The sequence below is a fragment of the Neodiprion fabricii genome, chromosome 6 (assembly GCF_021155785.1).
Source record: "Neodiprion fabricii isolate iyNeoFabr1 chromosome 6, iyNeoFabr1.1, whole genome shotgun sequence".
In the NCBI taxonomy this organism is placed as follows: Eukaryota; Metazoa; Arthropoda; class Insecta; order Hymenoptera; family Diprionidae; genus Neodiprion; species Neodiprion fabricii.
Window position 1 is genome coordinate 5,273,116 of NC_060244.1, and position 18,296 is coordinate 5,291,411.

Below are 18,296 nucleotides of genomic sequence, written 5' to 3' on the forward strand. Positions count from 1 at the left end.
TATTAATAAACTAGGCCGCACGCGTCACCGCTAGATAGACACCGGGACTCCACATGCGGTTTATTATACATTTCGGCGCCAGAATTGTACTCGGACGTTACGTTGGTAAAAAGCGTCCGCGATGCGGGAGAGCTTGAAAAGCACGCGCCTACCGAATAACCTACCTTTTTCGTTCTCAAGAACTAGTGGTTAAACTGTCTGCCATGTGTCTGCACGTAGAACTTGGAAATAGCAGAGTAATTACAGATAGCGTTTGAAAATCGGTGCAACGATACGCCTCGCTATATGCAACCCGCAAATCACACACTTCGTTCCAACGAGACCAAGTGACTTTGACTTGCCGATATTACGACTCCGTGCTTTCTTGGTTACAAAACATTCCGCAAGATGGCGCAGACAAATAATTTGAACAGCACCGCAGCCCTGCTGAGGATCGTATAAACTATTTTTGCCGCAAACTACAGCGCGAAATAATATAAACAGGTGAATTTATCGAGCACCGATGCACGATTGGTCGTGCTAATTGGAATTCAGGATTAAGTGTCAAGAGCGGTTTAGAGCACTGATGAGAGTAGATTTTCAAAGCATGTGAGTGCCAAAAGGTGGGTTACTTCAACTATGCATATTTCGAAACTAATAATCCCGGCATTGCAATAATAATTACCGTGTCATTCGTGTTCTGGCGAAACAATCTTGCGGTTACTAATTGCGAAAGTCAGCGTTCGAGATGAAATCCGAAAAATAAGTACTTGGACTGTTTCGATCTACATACCTGTGTACATTCTTTGCTTTCGGGTTTTATCGTACGAACTGCACCGGTGAAAGAGATTGATAAAGCCTCCGCTAGATGGCGAAACATTGTTCCGCGCAAGTTGGCATCCAGCGGAGCAACGGGCAAGGGCAACGAACTTGAAACCGCGGCGGTAAAGGACACGCAAGAATTCTCTCGAGGAGCGACTAGAACGAACGACTTAGGTGGCACTTAGAAAACGAGGAACAAAGCGAATGCCCTATGAAGGAACGAATTGACCGAGGTAAGCCGTTGGAGGGACGAAGCTTCCCCGGAACTCTCGCTAATACTCCAAATAAGCATTCGAGAATTTTCCCCCGATCTAAGTGAGCCACATCGCTATTTTCTTTGCCGTATAGCCGTGGAGAGTAGCAGCAAGCTGTTTATCTTTCTGGCGGAAACGTCCACGGTCTGCCGCACAGTAGAAAGACTTTGTCTTCCCGGCTCGCGGATGTTCACCGCGGAAAACAAGTCGCTAGACTTGAATGCGGTCCCAGGTTCGAGGCGGAGACGAAGCGGAATGCGGTATACAACTAGGAGGATTGTTGTTACGTCTCCGCGTCGTCAGGATAAACCGTGGCATTAAATTATACGCGGAGGTAATTTCGCGCCAAGCACGGAGCAGGTACATGCACACGTATGGCGGCCGTACGGACTCGTGGCGGCTTAACACAAACCGGAGACAAAGGCAATTCTCGCTTCCGACGCAAGGCTCGCGGATAAGATCAAATCAAGATCGAGACTCGCCGCGACTCTGACGGCCGTGAACTTTGCGGCTTGGGAGAGACTGTTTCACCGCGTCCTCCACGGTATATATTCTCTTTCACGGAGGGGCATTATGCCCCGGCATCACGCTTCCTTCGCTTCAACTGCGATAGAATTCATATACCTTACCAACGAGCGTATACAAGTTAGAAAGAAACGCGGACGTTCCCGTGGCAAAAACACAATGAAACGGTCTCGGTTTCTCTCTCTCTCTCTCTTTTTTTTCTACATTACTGTAAGTCTCCAAATGCCCTCCAAAATGGCGGCCGCGCCATCCGGTTCTCCAGGTCTCGTATTTGCGGGGAAGAATAAAATGGCCGGAAGAGCGAGGTGAGTTTTATCACGAACGGTCTTCGCTGAAGAAATCGTCATTCGCCTGCAGTGCAACCAGCTAATAGCCGTCGCCGATCGCGGCTGACTGTCGGGTATAGAGACGTCCATCTCGAGAAATTGCAGAATCAGAGGCGCTCGTAGCATATGGCAGGCGCTACCTCGAGATAAGTTCCGCAGGGTCGAGGGTACAGAAGCCGCGTCGGAGGAGCTCGAGACGAGCGAGTCGCGTCGGGGAATCCCCGGGAAGCTATTTCGCGTATTTGCCGTCCTTTTTACGAGCGGTAATTCCTCACTTGGCGGAGCCGCTTGATTCCCTCTCGTATACCTACCGTCGTGAAAGCCAGCTGGAGGAGAAGCTGTCCGAGCCTTGTGTCTTCCGCAGGCATGCTCGCGAGAGCATGCGACAGGAAATCGAGATGAGAAATAGCTACGAGATGGTTTTGCCGTTGAATTCCTGCAAGGTACACACGTACAACAGGTACATGCATACAACGGAGGAGGAAAAACCGGGGTGCGCAAGAAAGGCGTTCTCGAGGAAACGACAATGGCGCTGGAGTAGGATACCCCGGAGGAATTACCGCGCTGCGTAATCACGTACGCGATTCATTATACCTATATGTACGTACAGTCGGCGAAGGCTGCTGCAAGCAGGCGAGGCCCATGCTGCCAAGGAGAAAGGTTCGATGCAGGAAGGAATCCGCTGCACACATCGAAAGATGGCTTGCGCAAAGGCGATTTATATCGTATAGACGGGACCTGGGGGCCCTGCAGCAGGAGTGGTGGTCAGGCGGCAAGTTAATTCCCATGAACCTGCGATGCACGATCTCGAAATCACTCCGGTCCCGCCGGTACGTGCTTCAAGGGCCTCGCCGTAGTCTCGCGCACACCGACAAGCCGCCCTTCGCTTCACCCCCACCGCGGAAAAAGGCTTCTGCACAGGTCCCGTCGGTGTACGATGCAGGGTAACGAACAGTGAGACTGGTACCACGTTCGCACGTGTACGTGAAGCCTCGAAGAGAAGGGGCAGGGGGGTAAGGGTGGAGGACTGGAGGCGCATTGTACGTGGGTTGCGCACGTATACCTACCAACCTACCTACCTACCTACCTACCTGTACTGTAACAGACGTCTGCAGCGCGGTGCGCTGACACGAACTTGTTTTAAAATTCTCGCGAGGCTCGCGGTGAGCGAGCGAAGCAAAGGGAGAGGAGGCGAGGCGAGGGAGAGAAGTTAGCGCGAACGAAGCTACGGGAAGGACGAAGCGGGAGGGAACAGCGAAAGAGCCAGGATGAAGGGGGGGAGGTGGTGGACGAGGTACCGGGGAACGTAGTGGTCCCGGGAATCCTCGCACCGTTGCGCGCACCTGTATCTCTTCACCGTGGCACTCCTACCTTACTGATCTCATGCCCGCTCATGCCGACAACACCGTTCCGCCTTACCCCGGTCTTCTGCACCGTGGTGTGCTCCCTGAACGCGGTCCCTTTCGTACCCACGTTTGTGCGAGCTCAGATTCTCTCAGACATTTACGTTGTATGCGTTCACGCGATACGAATTGTGGTCTTGGAGGAAACACGAGAACTGGTCATAGAGTCGGGAATCATATGCTAATTTTTGGAACAAAAACGAAAACAGATAAAAAAAAATCTATCGATGTCCTGCGAGATCCGAGGTCGTATAATAACGTCTCCCGCTACCTACGGTATCTATAATTTTTATTGCTGAATGAGCAGAGGTGGGTCACGGACGTTTGAACGGTTCAATTTGCTCTCGAATAAACTATAGGTATTACACATTTTACGGTATGTATATCTATACAAAAACAGATGACAGCGTTTGAGGCCTAGGCCGTAAGTCGGCGAGCCTTGAAATAGGCGAGAAGGTGGTGGGATAGGAAAGGACGAGGATAGATGGCTGGGGGGTGGACCCGGTCCCGTTTACGGGAGTGAAAAAGTGCTTATTATTGCGAAAACGCGTCTCGTCAGGCTGAATTAGCAGCGAAAGGCTGGCCTTAGCGGCGATTATCTACATGCTATAGACGTAATTGCGAGTCTAAAATTAGTTATGTAACGTATTACGGTTGTTGAAAAGTCAACATTAGGTCTCGGCCAGCTGCTGCAGCAACGGATGTTGCGAGCTGGAAGTGGCCCCAAAGATTTTAGTGTTAGGAATTATCGTTGAAACAAACCTCGGACTTTTTCCATCCCGCCTCGAGACTCCGGATGTTTGATTTTTATCTACGCTTCGAGTACCTACACGGAATCTCCGTGCTTGGTATGTGGGTCGAAACTTGTTGCCACATCGAGAAAAACAAATAAGAAAGAAAACGGGGACCTCCTTTGACCGAAAAAAGTTTCGAACTGATAAAGAGATGATAATTATAGGACGGATTGTGGATGGATTCGGAGCAAAACGGTTGTTTTGGAATTCAGAAAAGGGAGCTGCATAGCTCGTAAAGCCAATCGGGTACTCGTTTCAAAACCGCATAATGTGTAGACGCTCGACTGCAGCTGACAACGTGAAAATTTGGGACAAAACATGCGGATCGGAGTGAAACGAAACTTCATATGTATAAACAAAACGGAACGAGTAGAATGAATTATTCAAATTCAATCTTGCGTATTTATCTGACCGGAGATATGGCAACGTGTGATTTGTTGATATCTATAACATATATTCAAACAATTTTGCGCAATCCTATGGCTCCGTAACTGTTTACTGCACGTTTTGTGTCAGGCATTACCATCTAGATCTAGATGCGTTGTCCGACAATCGCTCGAAATCAGGGGCATTTTGATACTTGAAGAAAAATAAGAATCGCTGAACGTATAAATTAGAAACTTTAACTTTAATGGAAATATCTAGAACAATTGACATGTACGTATAGTAGTTAGCTCTAGGATATGGAACCTAGTGCAAAAGGTTTTTTCAATCTGATACCTACATCGTTCTAATATGGTAATTCTTACATCCTAGTATCACGTGAGTCTGGTACGTTTTTTTTTTCTTTCTACCAGGAAAATGTTGCACGTACGCAGGGATAGAAATATTCCGATCGAATTTGCAAGCGAACAGATCGCAAACCGAGCAGCCTACTACGCAGATCCGAATCCGCTCTCGGTGTTCTCCGTATCGCTTAAATTCAAATCCTTGAAAGTTAAATCGGCGAAGCGGCGATTGTGACCAGATATACCATCTTCGTCTCGACCTTGACCGGGTGGGATTAGACTTTTGTCGGTTACCGATGACCGTTCACAGCGCGGACCGGGAAAGAAGTTCGAATCCGATGTGCTCTCGCTCAGATCGCAACATTTTACACCAGCGGGTAATTCCCGGGGCACGTTATCGTAGCTGATAGTCTTTATCCCATTACATTCGCGGATCGTTCTTACGGAGGCCTGAAGCGTTCTCGGTTTCGGCTTCGGTTTTTCAGCGACGCTTCGCGGCTGCTTCATCCTCCGCTTTTCGTCTAATTTTTTCGCAAGCTCGGCTTTTGCGTTCTTGTAGCTTTCGATCAGTTTGTCTCGAAGCGCCTCGCTACTGCAATGGTCGGTATTTTTCTCAAGGTATATCTGCATCCTGCGAGCGTGCATTTCGAACGCCGAAGGCGGATCACCGGAGAAAATCGAATGCTTGGTGCTCGACACCGACAATCCTGAAGGAAGGACCTCGTCATTGGTCAGCGAATCGGCCGGGTTCGATTCCTGGATGCAAAAATTATCGCATCCTTTATCGCCGTTAAAAGACAGTTCGAATTAAGGTCTCGTACCGCGAGCGAAATCGTGAATTAACGTATATTTATAGCCAAGCTTAAAAAAAACTTACCCGAAATTTTTTGTAACGCGGAAGCGTGACGTTGCGCGGAACGGGTCGTTGCCACGTTGAGCATCGCGTACTCGTGTGAAAGTAGTAAACTTTGCCCGGAAAAGTGGTCGACATGCACTCGATCCATCCATGCTTCGCAGCTACTATGGACCTGGAACAGAATTATTATTCCCCGCCCCAGTGTTTCAATAAGCAAATTTTCTCGTGGGAATCAAATTCAATCTTCTATATAGTAATCGGTATAAGCTGTACTCGTCAAATAATTCTTCAATTTTCAGGCTATGTGAAACAAGATACCCAAGATACATAGTAAGATACGATACAAGATACAAGATCGGAATTCATTTGATCTTCGATAAATGTTTTTCCTCCTCTATACAAGAAATTAAAATTCTTCAAGGAAAAAGTAGACAACGAACAACCCCCACGTAATATATAATTTTCAGAAATATAACGACGCAATTGCAAAGGATTGCAAACCATACTAATAACCGACATTGTATATACCTATACAGTTATTACAGCTTGATCCCGGTTCAGGAAAAAAAAAAACAACAAACGGCGAAGCCTTGACCGTGATTCGAACTTCGATATATAGACGCACGGCTTTTGTTTTTATCCGCCTCATACGTTGTAACGACATCGAACTTACTTGGCGCAAGAGTCGCATCCAAAAGTAACGCAGGTCCCTCCGCACATCGCAGTGAAAATGTTCGTGCTTCGTACACCGTGGCTAAGAAAAATCAATTGCAGCAAGTCGCTGTGGTTGACAATGAAGTGCGCGCAGTAAACAAGTAAAAATTTCGGGTGTGTGTGAACTCGGTGAGGTTAGATTTACAAGATCCTGCGATACACGCTAATAGTCCGGGATCGACGTATCGAACATTCGGCTTCCGGTCCGAACTTCGCGTCGCGTCGCGTTCATTCTGCTTCGATACATCGGCGCCAGAGTTCGCGGGATGCAAGTGAAATGGTCTGCACAGAAATCTGTGGCATCGTGATCCATTCCCATGCTCTCCAGGTATTAGGTATGTAACAACGTGAATTTACACACCTTCCGGCGTTTACGCCACGCATTTTTCAGTCATCTAGCTCTCAGGTGTTTCAGGCGAAACGCTGAATTTTCATTGCTACCTAAATATTCGATGCTAGTTGTCCGCGTCGAAAAATTTGAAACAAAAACGAATCGGCGACAGCGATGTTTGTACCGGCGATTCGTTTTCATTTGCTCGCGTCACGCCTGTGACAATTGTAATCATGGGAAAAAGCTGCGAGGGGGAATTCACTGGCCTGGATATAAATCTGCACTTCCCAACATATTTCCAAGCAACGCGTACCTGTAACGAGTTGAATCGGTGTGCGAATCCACGCTATATCTATAGTTCCATAGATGTACAGATAAACCCCGCACAGAGAAAGCGTTTCTCTGGATTATATTAGGCATGTACGACTATTCAAACATACGTTTCATGCGTGAGCTATTTCCTGCGCCGTTTTCCTACCGGCAGAGGTTTATTATCCACTAAAAACCAAATGTAGCGTAACGATATAATGATAAGAAATCAACAGGTATCGTTCGCGGGCGAATTATTGGTAATCAGGTTATCAGTTACAAACTCTTTTCCGCAAACTTCCGTGACATATTGTCAGGACTAACCAATAAAAATCTATTTCAGGCCGGGTTGCCGACGATTTCGGGAATCTCTGGACGAAATGGAGGGCTCTACTCACAGCAGTGCCGTATGCTTTATTATCGTACGCCCGGCGCTGTACCGGCAGTAACAACAAACGATCGACGGGAATAATTACTCGTAAGTAATAAGCTTGTAACCTAAAAATTAGCCAATTACATACCTAATACTTATTGAACAATTTTGATCCACATTTTGTTTGTAAATTTCAGTATCGATCTTTATGATATACAAATATTGCACAGTGATATCAATACGATGAAAGTTGATATACTTTTTACTAAAAATATTGCTGTCATAAAATGTACTAGTTTTTATTAATGTTTCGTGGAAAGAGAAATCTTGACCTCAGAGTGTATTATGCAGAATGCACACGTTGCTAACTGCCAAAGAATTTCTTGGAAATGTAGGTCAGGGAACGTCGAAATACAGACTCCAATTTTTTTCCACCTTTCGGCCCGTTCTGTGGGCCCTCCTCGGGGAAACAATTTTATTCTATGCAGACAGTAGGACAAAAAAAAATAATTGTTTGATTAACAATTTGTACAATCGTATAGAACTTAGATAACAGAACAAACTTATTATATACTAACCAATAATAGTTGGGCGCACACAAATATTACACTATTGCTGTGGAGATCGTCTTCAGACGGTTTTAATTTATTTACAATACATTGTAAACATGGTTAACGTTCTTCGTGTCCATAACATTGTTAAATAAAAACGTGCAACAAGTTTATAATCCTATTGTAGAATAAACACGAAAAGATTTACTTAACTGAACTTAGTTTGAACGTAGACTTTTTTTTTATTTAAATGACATCTATATATACAACTGGTCTTATGTCGACCAGTCATCCAAAGCAATCAAAATAAAAAAAAAAACGATCAAAAAAATAATAGAGAAAAAACAAAAATAGGAGTTTATTCGTAATCCGGAACTATGTAAATAAGACCATTTGTATATATAGATGTCATTTAAATAAAAGAAAGGTCTACGTTCAAACTAACGTCAGTTAAATAAATCTCTTCGTGTTTCTTCTACAAAAAATTAGATTATGAACTTGTTGCACGTTTTTGTTTAACAATGTTATAGACACGAAGGACGTTAACCATGTTTACAATGTATTATAAATAAATTAAAACCGTCTCAAGACGATCTCCACAGCAACAGTTTAATATACGTGTCCGCCTAACTCTTATTGGTTAGTATATAATAAGTTTGTTCTGTTATCTTTAACATATCATTGATGCTGCTACTTCGTGACACGGTGTCCACTGCTCCTGGAAGTCCTTGAGGTCCTGGAAAAGCTCTTGAATTTTGCTTTTCTTTAAAAAGTTCTGGGAATATACTTGAAATTTTCTTGTATCCCGGAAATATTCGATTTTTGAGGTTTGGCTGCGAATGATATATTTATTTTTTTTTCACCGAGTTACTATTTAAAAAAAATGGATTCCCACCTCGAATCTCGTTTTTCGTTTTTCCCTACCAACAGGTTGTAGTACATATAACGGATATCTCGTACATCACGCCGATTATGTATGTACAGTGCCCTTTGCCCTCTGCATTCGTGTATTTTGATATTTTCTAAGTGTCTTAAAAAACCTGAAAACGTTTTTGAACGTTGTTACGGATTTTCATACCTAACACCATACGTGATTTCGCTTCAAGCAAACTCCTGTTTGGCACGTATTCCTCGTTACAAAGAAAAACGCAAAGACATTCCATATATTGTAACCTGCATCGTCGCCGAAAGGTATTACGCTTAATCGACCTGTCGCATCGGAGGCACGAAGGGCGTGAGTAATGCCGTCCAATTAGTCGCGACGGCGGTGAAAGGTAACGAGAGCAAGGTGAACCCTTTGAGGAAAAGGAATTATCATTAGGCAGAAACATCGCCTTACACACTGCATACAACACTGCGGGGGATGAGTGGTTTTGCAGATATGACGGCACAGAGAGAGAGAGAGAGAGAGAGAGAGGCGTAGGTCAATTAACGTACATTAACACCGCATGGCATAGCCGTAATGATGCAGGTATATGCCGTATAGGAAGTAGTGCCATCCGACAACAATTCCCCCCCTTATTGTTAGTGCGATGCAACGAACGCCCGTTTCCCGTTAACCCGAGCGCACCACCGAGGATCGAGATCGTCGTTGCAATTATCGTTCATAATCTAATCTGAACAACCGTAACCTTATTGCGCTTAAAATTGCGTACGAGTTAAACGGTCGCCGCCGCATTCTCGGCGAACAAGTTTACAATCAGTCGATTAACACCGAGAACTTGTAATCGGTTGCTTTTAACCCAGTTCGTTCGTTGACTAACAATTTCAAAATTACCAACCGATGATGCACAGCCACGGTACAAGGATTCCTTCATCTTCTCAACCGGCCTGCTTATGCTATTTTACAATCCACTTCCTGCTAGCGGGCTGAAGAATGTGTAATTAGGAGTTAGGACCAATTAACGAAAATATTCCCAACCGCTCGTCTTTCTCCAACGTATAATACACATATACTTATATAGCTAGGTTCATACTCAAAAGCCGCTCAGTGATTTATATACCCGGTTACACGAATCTACACACCTTTCACATGTCGCTCTTTTATAACGATAATCTACAGCCGTATAACGAACGGATCGCCTAATTTAATTACTTATTGTTTACAACGATCGGTGTGTGCAGGGTTCGTAAACCGCGTTCATTAGCTCGGCGAACGACGATAGAAGGGGGAAGAGGGAAGAAACGGCGTCTGTAGAAAAAAAAAAAAAAAAAAAACAAATAGCCGCAATCAACGACGCTAATGACACGATACCAGGCGACATGATTCGCGCTTTAGTGCAAAGAGCGATGAGAACGTTGGCTCTGTTGTTGCAGCTTCGGTATTCCTACAGGAAACAGCGACGCGTGATACAAATCTGAACGACGTTGATGTGTGGGTGACGGCTTTGTGTGACGGGGATACGACGTACACTCGTCCATGGGGACATGCGGGGAACGTGGATGTTCAGAAACGGAAATCCATAGTGAGTAGGTACGTAGTGCGATACAGTATGAACATGCAGTAATAGCGCAAGGGGTACGCGAACTTCCGGAGCCGCCGACGTGCAACTATTTAGTCAAATTTACAAACCAAATGATCTGAGTATGCTAATTCTGTCGCGTAATTAAGGAAGGTATGCAACACCGTATGGACAATTTTAATACGGAGTAGTTTTCTACCTGTGTGCACGTATACGTGAATATACTCGTCGGCTAATGACCGAGTCGGTGATAATCTTGTGCGATTAGATCGAGACGGTACCGCGTGTCCGAATCGTTTGCCTTGCATTACCGATCGCCGTCAACTTCAACTCTTTGCGAGTCATTCGAAGAAAGAAGGCGAAATTGCCTACCCCGCTTCCAACTCGTTTAACCTCCAATTAACACGATTGCTCGGGTCGTACCTTCGAGAGCTGATTAAATCATACCTCGTTAACTGAAATAAAGTCTACGGTCATTACGCGCGCATAAAGTCTATCCCGAAACGATAAGCTCTGGCTACTTTCTAACTTACCCCAAATGCAAAAATACATTCTCCGTTATATTTAGGTCGTAATTTTCGCGGATTATACGAATACGGGTACGCAATGAATGCGTAATTTAGGAATGCGGGGAAACTTTTCAGACAGGTCGTTATTTCAACGAACACACATTTACATCCGATAACGTCCCGAAGACGCAACGATTACGCGCAGGGCGTAATCTTGAATGGGCGTTGTGAAACCGAGTCGGGATGGTAAAAATTCTTCCCCGTCGGAGGAAAAACTGCGGTGTGCATTGTTGGAGGCATTACCATAGAGAACAATGGTGAAACTATTTTGGAAGCAGCAAACGCGACTTACGATATCCACGACGCTCCTCACAGCGTGCGGCGCAACGCTTGTATAAATGGTATCCCTTACTTGGAGGGAAGGTCTCGGACTAACTACGACTCGCCTTATTCTCCGCACTCCGCAGGGCGCATTGTGGGAGTTGCGCAGGATGCAAGATGCGGGGTGCAGGACGAGGAGCAGGGCGCACCCATGAGGAAGGAAGAAGGAGGAGGATGGACCAGCGGATGCATAGGATGCACTGCGTACGGATATTGAAAAACCCATTGTGAGTCGGGGTGTTTTCTGCTGTTTTTTTTTCATCATTTTCCTTTTTATAACGCTTTTCTTTTACACCGCTGGAAGGATACTTGATACGGGCTATTTCGAATGGTTTTTTACGCGAGGGTCATCTTGAGAGTGGAGAGAACAAGCGGGAGGAGGGGGAGAATTATCCAGGTATAACCTCGCTGTCCGTTGTTAACAATCTTCAACGCTTTTTCGATCCTCGTCCCTCTCCCACTATGTTCATACGAATTATATACATATATATATACTTGTATAACGTCACAGGTGAAAAGTAAGAGCGAGTAAAAAATCGCCGGACATATGCGTGCCGAAAAAATATATATCTCGCGCGAAAAGAAAAAAATTAATGTTCGGGAATCGATCATTTTCTCAGGGAAGATGCGTCCGGAGGAGAATCAGAGCTTTTGAGGGACGGGACCGGGACGTTATAAATTTCCGCCCGTGACCCGTGATAATCCAATTTTTGTCCCCGATTCTCTCTTCCGGGTCCGAGTCGCCGCCTGCTGGGTGGCGGAATTTGAAAGATGAAGATTTTTACGAGGACGATGACAAAGAAGCCAAGGTTTTTCGGCCTATCACCGCGACCGCTGGAGATTTACGAGCCAGGCTGCGTTGCCGGCTGTGTACCTGTTCCGATGTCCTTTCGGCGTCTACCGTCTCCGAAAATGAACTTGTAAATTACGCAAACGATTATTGCGAAAGCTTTCTCTGAACGTCATTTGACTCTCCCTCGTTACCGGGGCTCATCCTTGCAGATCCCGGGGGAATCGAGGACCGATCGGTCGCGCCGCCGATGAGCGATGATCCTCTTCCGTTCCACTGAGAGATAATTCGACCAACTGGCCCCTCGTCGACGCGCAAGCTCCGGAAAAAGCGACAGGAAGCGTGGTTTTTGCTATCGCGCAGACACCCATTCGACGCTCTGTAAAAATCTGTGGTATAAAAATTTGAAAATCAACACGGGGAGCACATGACGTTCCTCGAACCCGGAACACTTTTTCTTTCGCCCCTGCTGCACGTTGCCCCGCATTGTCCTGCGCCTCACCAATTTGTGCAACCTCCCTCATGTTTTTTGCGCCCTTCGCTGCGGCTCTTTATGCATCGGGATAGCTACCTGTCATTAAAATCGTTCGATTCCCTCGCTCCTTCGTAACTCGAAACCATCCATTCTCTCCACCGCCGCGTCAGGTAGATTCTCTTATTATTCCGCAGGAGCAAGATGATCTCCATTGATCAGACCAGCTGTGTACAAAATTTTCGCCGAAATCCCGGCACCGAGAGAAATTTTTCTTACGGATTCCACGATCCACGCTATGTTATTTAACGTTAATTATTGATTACACGTCACGACGCATTATGCGGATACCTGCAGAATTTGTTGACGAATAATGAAAAAAAAATTTGTCAAACCCGGTGCGATGATCAATATTTTGCAAAGTCACTCGGCAGCTGAACCGTCTGAACAACGTGTATCCAATTTCATTTACACTAAACGAGTGTTTCGCAAAAAGAATATCCGCCGATTATCTTGTCTTTGAAAAACTGTTTATCAAAGATTCTGTGAAATATGAAATTCGCAGGGTGACTGTATAAAAATTTCGGCTCAACCACGCCCGAGTTCATTTATTTCGCCCCGGATGAATCAGCGGGTAAACAATTTTCTTTTTTTATTATAACAGCTAGAACATTTTTCCAGCTACCTCATTTCTTCCTCGTTTTCATATTTTCACTTGGTTTGTATTTTCCTTTTTCTTTTCCGCGCCGCGGCGATCGGCACGTCTAGTCGTCGTCATCTATACGTGTTCGAATGGCGACGAAAAGGAAGCGGAGAGAGAAAGGAAGATAGAAAAAAAGAGAGAGACAGAGAGGAGAGTGGAGATGGCGAGGACCGTTAGTTGGCCCCGGCTCTGCGGGAGCGTTGCCCGGGCATCGCCGTCGCCTCCGTCTGTCCATCCGTCGAACCTTCGTCCTCCTCTTCCTCCTCCTCCTCGTCGTCGTTGCGAATATGCCGCCAACTGTAAGCTCTTACACAGGCCTTAATCCGCCCGCCGTGCCTGGGACAAGTTTAGGGGTCTTATTCCCGGGGCCCGAGCCGCTGAGAAGTCCCTTGACTTTGGCCGTCGCCTTGGCCTTTAACCACTGCACGTATAAGGCCGCTGATCTTTGCGATGCTGCGGGAAATGTTGCCGCGATCCCACCTCCGTCGGTATTACAGTAATCCTCGCCAGTATTTCGCACTCCGCTATGCACGTTTGTCGTCATGCATGTGCGTATGTACGTATGTACGTACGTACATGTCGCGATTCGCACACCCGCAAACAAGTTCCACGAAACGTCACGACAATTACTGTTTTACCATCCGAGCATCGCCTAGTAACTTCTTATAATTTTCCCAGACGATGTACCGTATAATACACGCGCAATCATTGAACCTGTATTACATCTTATCGCACCCTGTACCGAGGTTCGGATATCGCAATAATCATTCACGTTCAAGCTGTTTCTTCGATTGCTTTCGCTTACAAACAACAGGTATAATTTCGTGTGTGTGTGTGTTTTTTTTTCATTAGAATATCAATTGAACGAAAAAACATTCAGACTTTTAATCTGATCTCACTGAGTTGCTGGGACTTGAGTTCTGTCAAATAAGAAAGAAAAAAAAAAAAAAAACACTTGTTTCAGAATTTCCGTTCCTTCGTATATGACAAGATTCCAAGGCATGTGTAGGTTCAAACTCTTTCACACGATACGAAGTTTGACCGAAGTGTCACCTTGAATTTTGCTCCACTCGTTATTTCCCCGAGTCTTTTAGTCGATAATTGTCTCATTAGACCGTGATTTTGCTCTTTCGAGAAAACCGTGCTCGCTCGGACACCTATATTTGCTTGCGCAACGCGTTAATTAGCCATGACCCGTTCTCTTCCCACGAAACGAGGCTCCTCTCACCTTCCTCCCGCTTCCAGTCCCCTTCCGCTTGCGCATTCCCTGCACTCAACCGTCTCACTTACTTGACTTCTTCGTTCAGCGGCATGCTCTTTTACATTCTACACACTCGCTTCGTCTGCAATGGCCGACTAGAGATGTTTATACACCCCCTCCTCCGTTTGTCCTCCAAGATTCAGCGTTTCGGTTCCAAAAATTAATAAAAATAAGTGGAATCGAGTAAATCTGCAAAAATCCCACCGTCTTACGGTTCGATCATCGAGTTCAAACCTCTCCCATCTTTTCAGCTGTAAAGATCCGTTCGAATCTGTCGAATCAGAGATCCGAGACTTCAAGACGTGATCCAACGATCGCTAGATTTTCATTAGCCACAAACTTGCAGGGTTATTAATTATGTAAATTGCACATACCAGTTAAACAATTTATTTAGGATGAATAAATTTTATTTGCCGTTAGAAAAAAAATGGGTTCATCATTTTACAGCACATCGAATACAGCAGATATATGTTTGATTCAGTTTGACGCTTGATTAATTTTCATTACAACTTTAAAAGCAGTTTATTGTTTCTCATTTAATTCGATTTAATATTCAGCACGTGATTCGGTAAAAATTTCTTCCTACCATCACGGTATATTAGGTGTAATAATGCTACCCTAAGTGTAAATTCCAAATCACTTTGTTGCACAGCAGACGTAGGAACAGTCATTAAAATGCTACGCGTACAAATTAGAGCAGAAGGTAAAATTTGGAGCAATAAATATTTCGAGTTTTAAATTGGGGCAATAACGTATATAAATATAATATACCGACTTACAATCCTCCTGTTCACAAAGGATAACGTGCAGTACCTAGTTTTCTGCAACGAGTATATAAGTATATGTACACGTCCCTGCAATAAAACCGAACCCACCTCAACTGCACAGGAATGCCATGTTCGTCCGTTTCACTGAAACTGACAAAAATTTCGGCTTGTGTAAAAATTACAGACAAAAATATACATACGTAAGTTGAAATCAGAGAATACGAGAATATAATGCAAGTGATTTTTCTCTCTCTCTCTCTCTCTTTCTCTCTCTCAAGTGTCCTGTCATTTTTTCAAGAGCTTACCGATCTACGTACGCAAGCTTAAAAAGGACGATAAATCCCCTCGAAGATCACACCGTGACTTTTTATTTCACGAACAAAAGTGCACAAGCTCCAACGCACTTTGCAGGCGTAAGAAAGAAATGGATAAATCTGCTCTCGCGATCGATGGAAAATAGAGAAAAACATGGAGTGCAGGCACTCTGTTCGTGGCTTCGAAGGTTGGTGGAGTAATTTCACACTACGGTCAGTTTCGGCGAAGCGACAGCAAACAGAAACTGAAACTGGCACCAACCTCTTGTTCGCTCAGCTTGTCACCACTTCGGAAAATCCCGTCAACGGTGTCCTTTGGCTTTCCACGATTCTGATCCTCGCGACAACCCGCGGTCGTATCATCGAAATGATCCAACGAAAAAACAAAAAAAAAAGAACAAAATCCAAAACGCGTTACAATCACTTACGAAGCACAAGACGTCTCGGTACACGATCGAAGAATCGAAACGCGTTCTTTTCCCACGTATAACGATTAACGAAACTCCGCACATTTCGCGAACAATTCGAGCGGTGTTCCCCGGGATCCTCGGGAGTCCTTCGGGAGAGTATCGCCTCGGTACTTGGGAGGTTCTTTAAGCACCTCGGCAAAGACCCGATCGTCGACGTTAAATGTAAACTGAGAGGAATCAGAGGCGGTAGGAATGGACTGACGTAGCCCGGCCGGGTCCCGTCGGGAGGATAACAGTTCACCACTGTACCGTTCCCGTTCCCGCTAACGGGCGATATTCGCTCTTATTCATTCCGGCACCGCGCATACGCCTCCATGTGTGCAGACGACCACCAGCCGAGTATACGTGCAAGCACACGGACGTGGAGCGAAGAAAGTGTGCGTGTCGCCGACGGTTTTCTCTCTTCCGCAAAGGATGCCACCGGCCTCCGGTGCCGTGCAACCTCTTCTCGCCTCCACGCCGACCTCCACCTCCTTAACGTGACCTTGACTCGATCGCGAGGCGCCCTCTCGGCACAGGGCTATAATTCCCCGACTCTCATCCCCGGGGATCGACCTCGGATGATATGCCGATTACCTTACCGCGATATCGGAGAAAGACTTTCCTTTGCTCGAATCTCGGGCGTGTAGCTGTAATTTGATATACGTAATATCGTATTGCGGTTTGATTTGCGCTGAGACGGTGAATTAGCGCCCGAAGAAAGTCCGAGGCTCCTTACAACTTGATTCTCACTTTCCGTACCGTTTTCGTCATTCATCCGCAGCACTCTTGTATAACCGCGCTCGAGTCTCGAGCATCGTTTGCTCGCTTAAACTCCTCGCGATAGTTTGTCCGTATCTTCGTGGATACCGACGCGGAATCGGAGCAGTCTGAAATTTATCATCACCTCAATTGTTTCAAATTTATTTTACTTCGCTGTCACTTTTAAATCTAGTCAAATTTGCTCAGCTGTCGGAAAATTTTCATCGGTACAAGATCAGCTATTACTGGTGATACTTCGCGTTACAAACTATTTGGAAATGGTCCTACATCCATATCTTCGAAATGGGTATTAGCTTTTCTTTAAACCATGATTCAGTGGTTTTCAGTGCTTCGATCTTACAGCGCGGTGACATTTTAGTGGTAGGTTATTCACCGCACGGTATAAAACTCATCACTGATTCATGTTTGGATAGTGAACTCGAGGATTTTAGGGGACACTTTTAGTCCGTGTTGTACCGTACGAGGTTGAAAGTTCATGACAGATGTTGACACCGCGCGTGTGACGCGGAAGAGCTTGGCGGAGAGCTGAGTCGATTGATCGTGCGGAAAAGAAATTGCTAACTCGAGTCTGTTTCTTCCGAGTGATGGATAGGCGAATCCTGAAATCAGACACTCGCAATTGACGTCAAGCCGACGCGTCTGCGACGAATTTGGAATAATCGTTGGCGAAAATAAATGACTAACATGCGGTATTCGGCTGACCCAACTATCGGATTTGACTATGAATCTCATATCAAGAGAAATCTGATTGGGTAAACATACACCGGTATGTGTTTAAAATACCTCATATTTTTTTTTTTTTTTTTTTTTGCGACGTGACCTGTAAGCCGAGGTTGAAATAGTCGATAACGAGATACGTTGTTAAACAAAAAAAAAAAAAAAAATATCACTATTCCTCGACTTCGAAATGACAAAGAACGAGTCCAGTTTCCAGAGTATATAAGTTGAATCTAATCACGCTTTACCATGAATTTCAGACAATTATGAAACTGCGTTGACGCATACTTAACAATGCCAAATCCGTTTGCTCGATAGTTGATTGAAAATCTGTCAAGAACGTCGTGGGTAAATTTAAATTTCCTGGTCCGAGTTGAACGCGGTATTACAAAGATGAGCCGATGAAGGCCTTCGCGAACTCGATAAGTGAAACATCGTCACTTGTGAGAAGAGAAAAACAAAATAAAAATGCGGTGTAGACTCGTGTAGAATATTTTTTGGTGTCAATCTGCCACACTATTCGACGTACAAGTTCCGAATTGACGACAAAAATTGTTGCGCATAGCGTTTCACACCGGCGACTATTGGTAAATTTTAACACCTCCATTTTTTTTTTTTTTTTTTCTTTTTATTTTTGTGCAGCAAGGATGCAAAGTTCGTAAAAATCGCGCGTCCATTAAGAGAGGATCGAGCTGCCAGCCAAGACCCGGTATGCAAATATGT

The 18,296-nt window shown here is 45.1% G+C and overlaps 2 protein-coding genes across 5 annotated transcripts in view; one reads left to right on the plus strand and one right to left on the minus strand.

The window, feature by feature from the left end:
- Positions 1–4,735: 4,735 nt before the first annotated feature.
- LOC124185163 lies at positions 4,736–6,491 on the minus strand. 2 transcript variants are annotated; one of them, XM_046575631.1, is made up of 3 exons: positions 6,361–6,491; positions 5,709–5,859; positions 4,736–5,610 (listed from the first exon to the last, which is right to left on the minus strand). In XM_046575631.1, the coding sequence occupies exons 1-3, from the start codon at positions 6,376–6,378 to the stop codon at positions 4,979–4,981; spliced, it is 801 nt and encodes a 266-aa protein (XP_046431587.1). In that variant the 5' UTR covers positions 6,379–6,491; the 3' UTR covers positions 4,736–4,978. The 2 variants fall into 2 exon arrangements, with proteins under 2 accessions (XP_046431587.1, XP_046431586.1); XM_046575630.1 differs by having other exon boundaries at positions 4,736–5,587; positions 6,361–6,485.
- Positions 6,492–6,613: 122 nt separating this feature from the next.
- Positions 6,614–18,296, plus strand: part of LOC124185154 (transcriptional regulator ovo-like) — a 63,661-nt gene continuing 51,978 nt past the window's right edge. For all 3 annotated transcript variants that reach the window (XM_046575611.1, XM_046575615.1, XM_046575612.1), the window contains exons 1-2: positions 6,614–6,736; positions 7,385–7,519. In XM_046575611.1, coding sequence (XP_046431567.1) covers positions 6,679–6,736; positions 7,385–7,519 — 193 coding nt within the window. In that variant the 5' untranslated portion in view covers positions 6,614–6,678. The remainder of the gene's footprint in view (positions 6,737–7,384; positions 7,520–18,296) is intronic.

Bases quoted from the DNA above. Each gene is read 5' to 3' on its own strand.
- LOC124185163 (XM_046575630.1), bottom strand. From the start codon at position 6,407: ATGTGCGGAGGGACCTGCGTTACTTTTGGATGCGACTCTTGCGCCAA. The intron at 5,860-6,360 runs GTAAGTTCGATG...ATTCTGTTCCAG, and splicing joins GGATGCGACTCTTGCGCCAA to GTCCATAGTAGCTGCGAAGC. The intron at 5,588-5,708 runs GTAAGTTTTTTT...TTTTGCATCCAG, and splicing joins CGCGTTACAAAAAATTTCGG to GAATCGAACCCGGCCGATTC.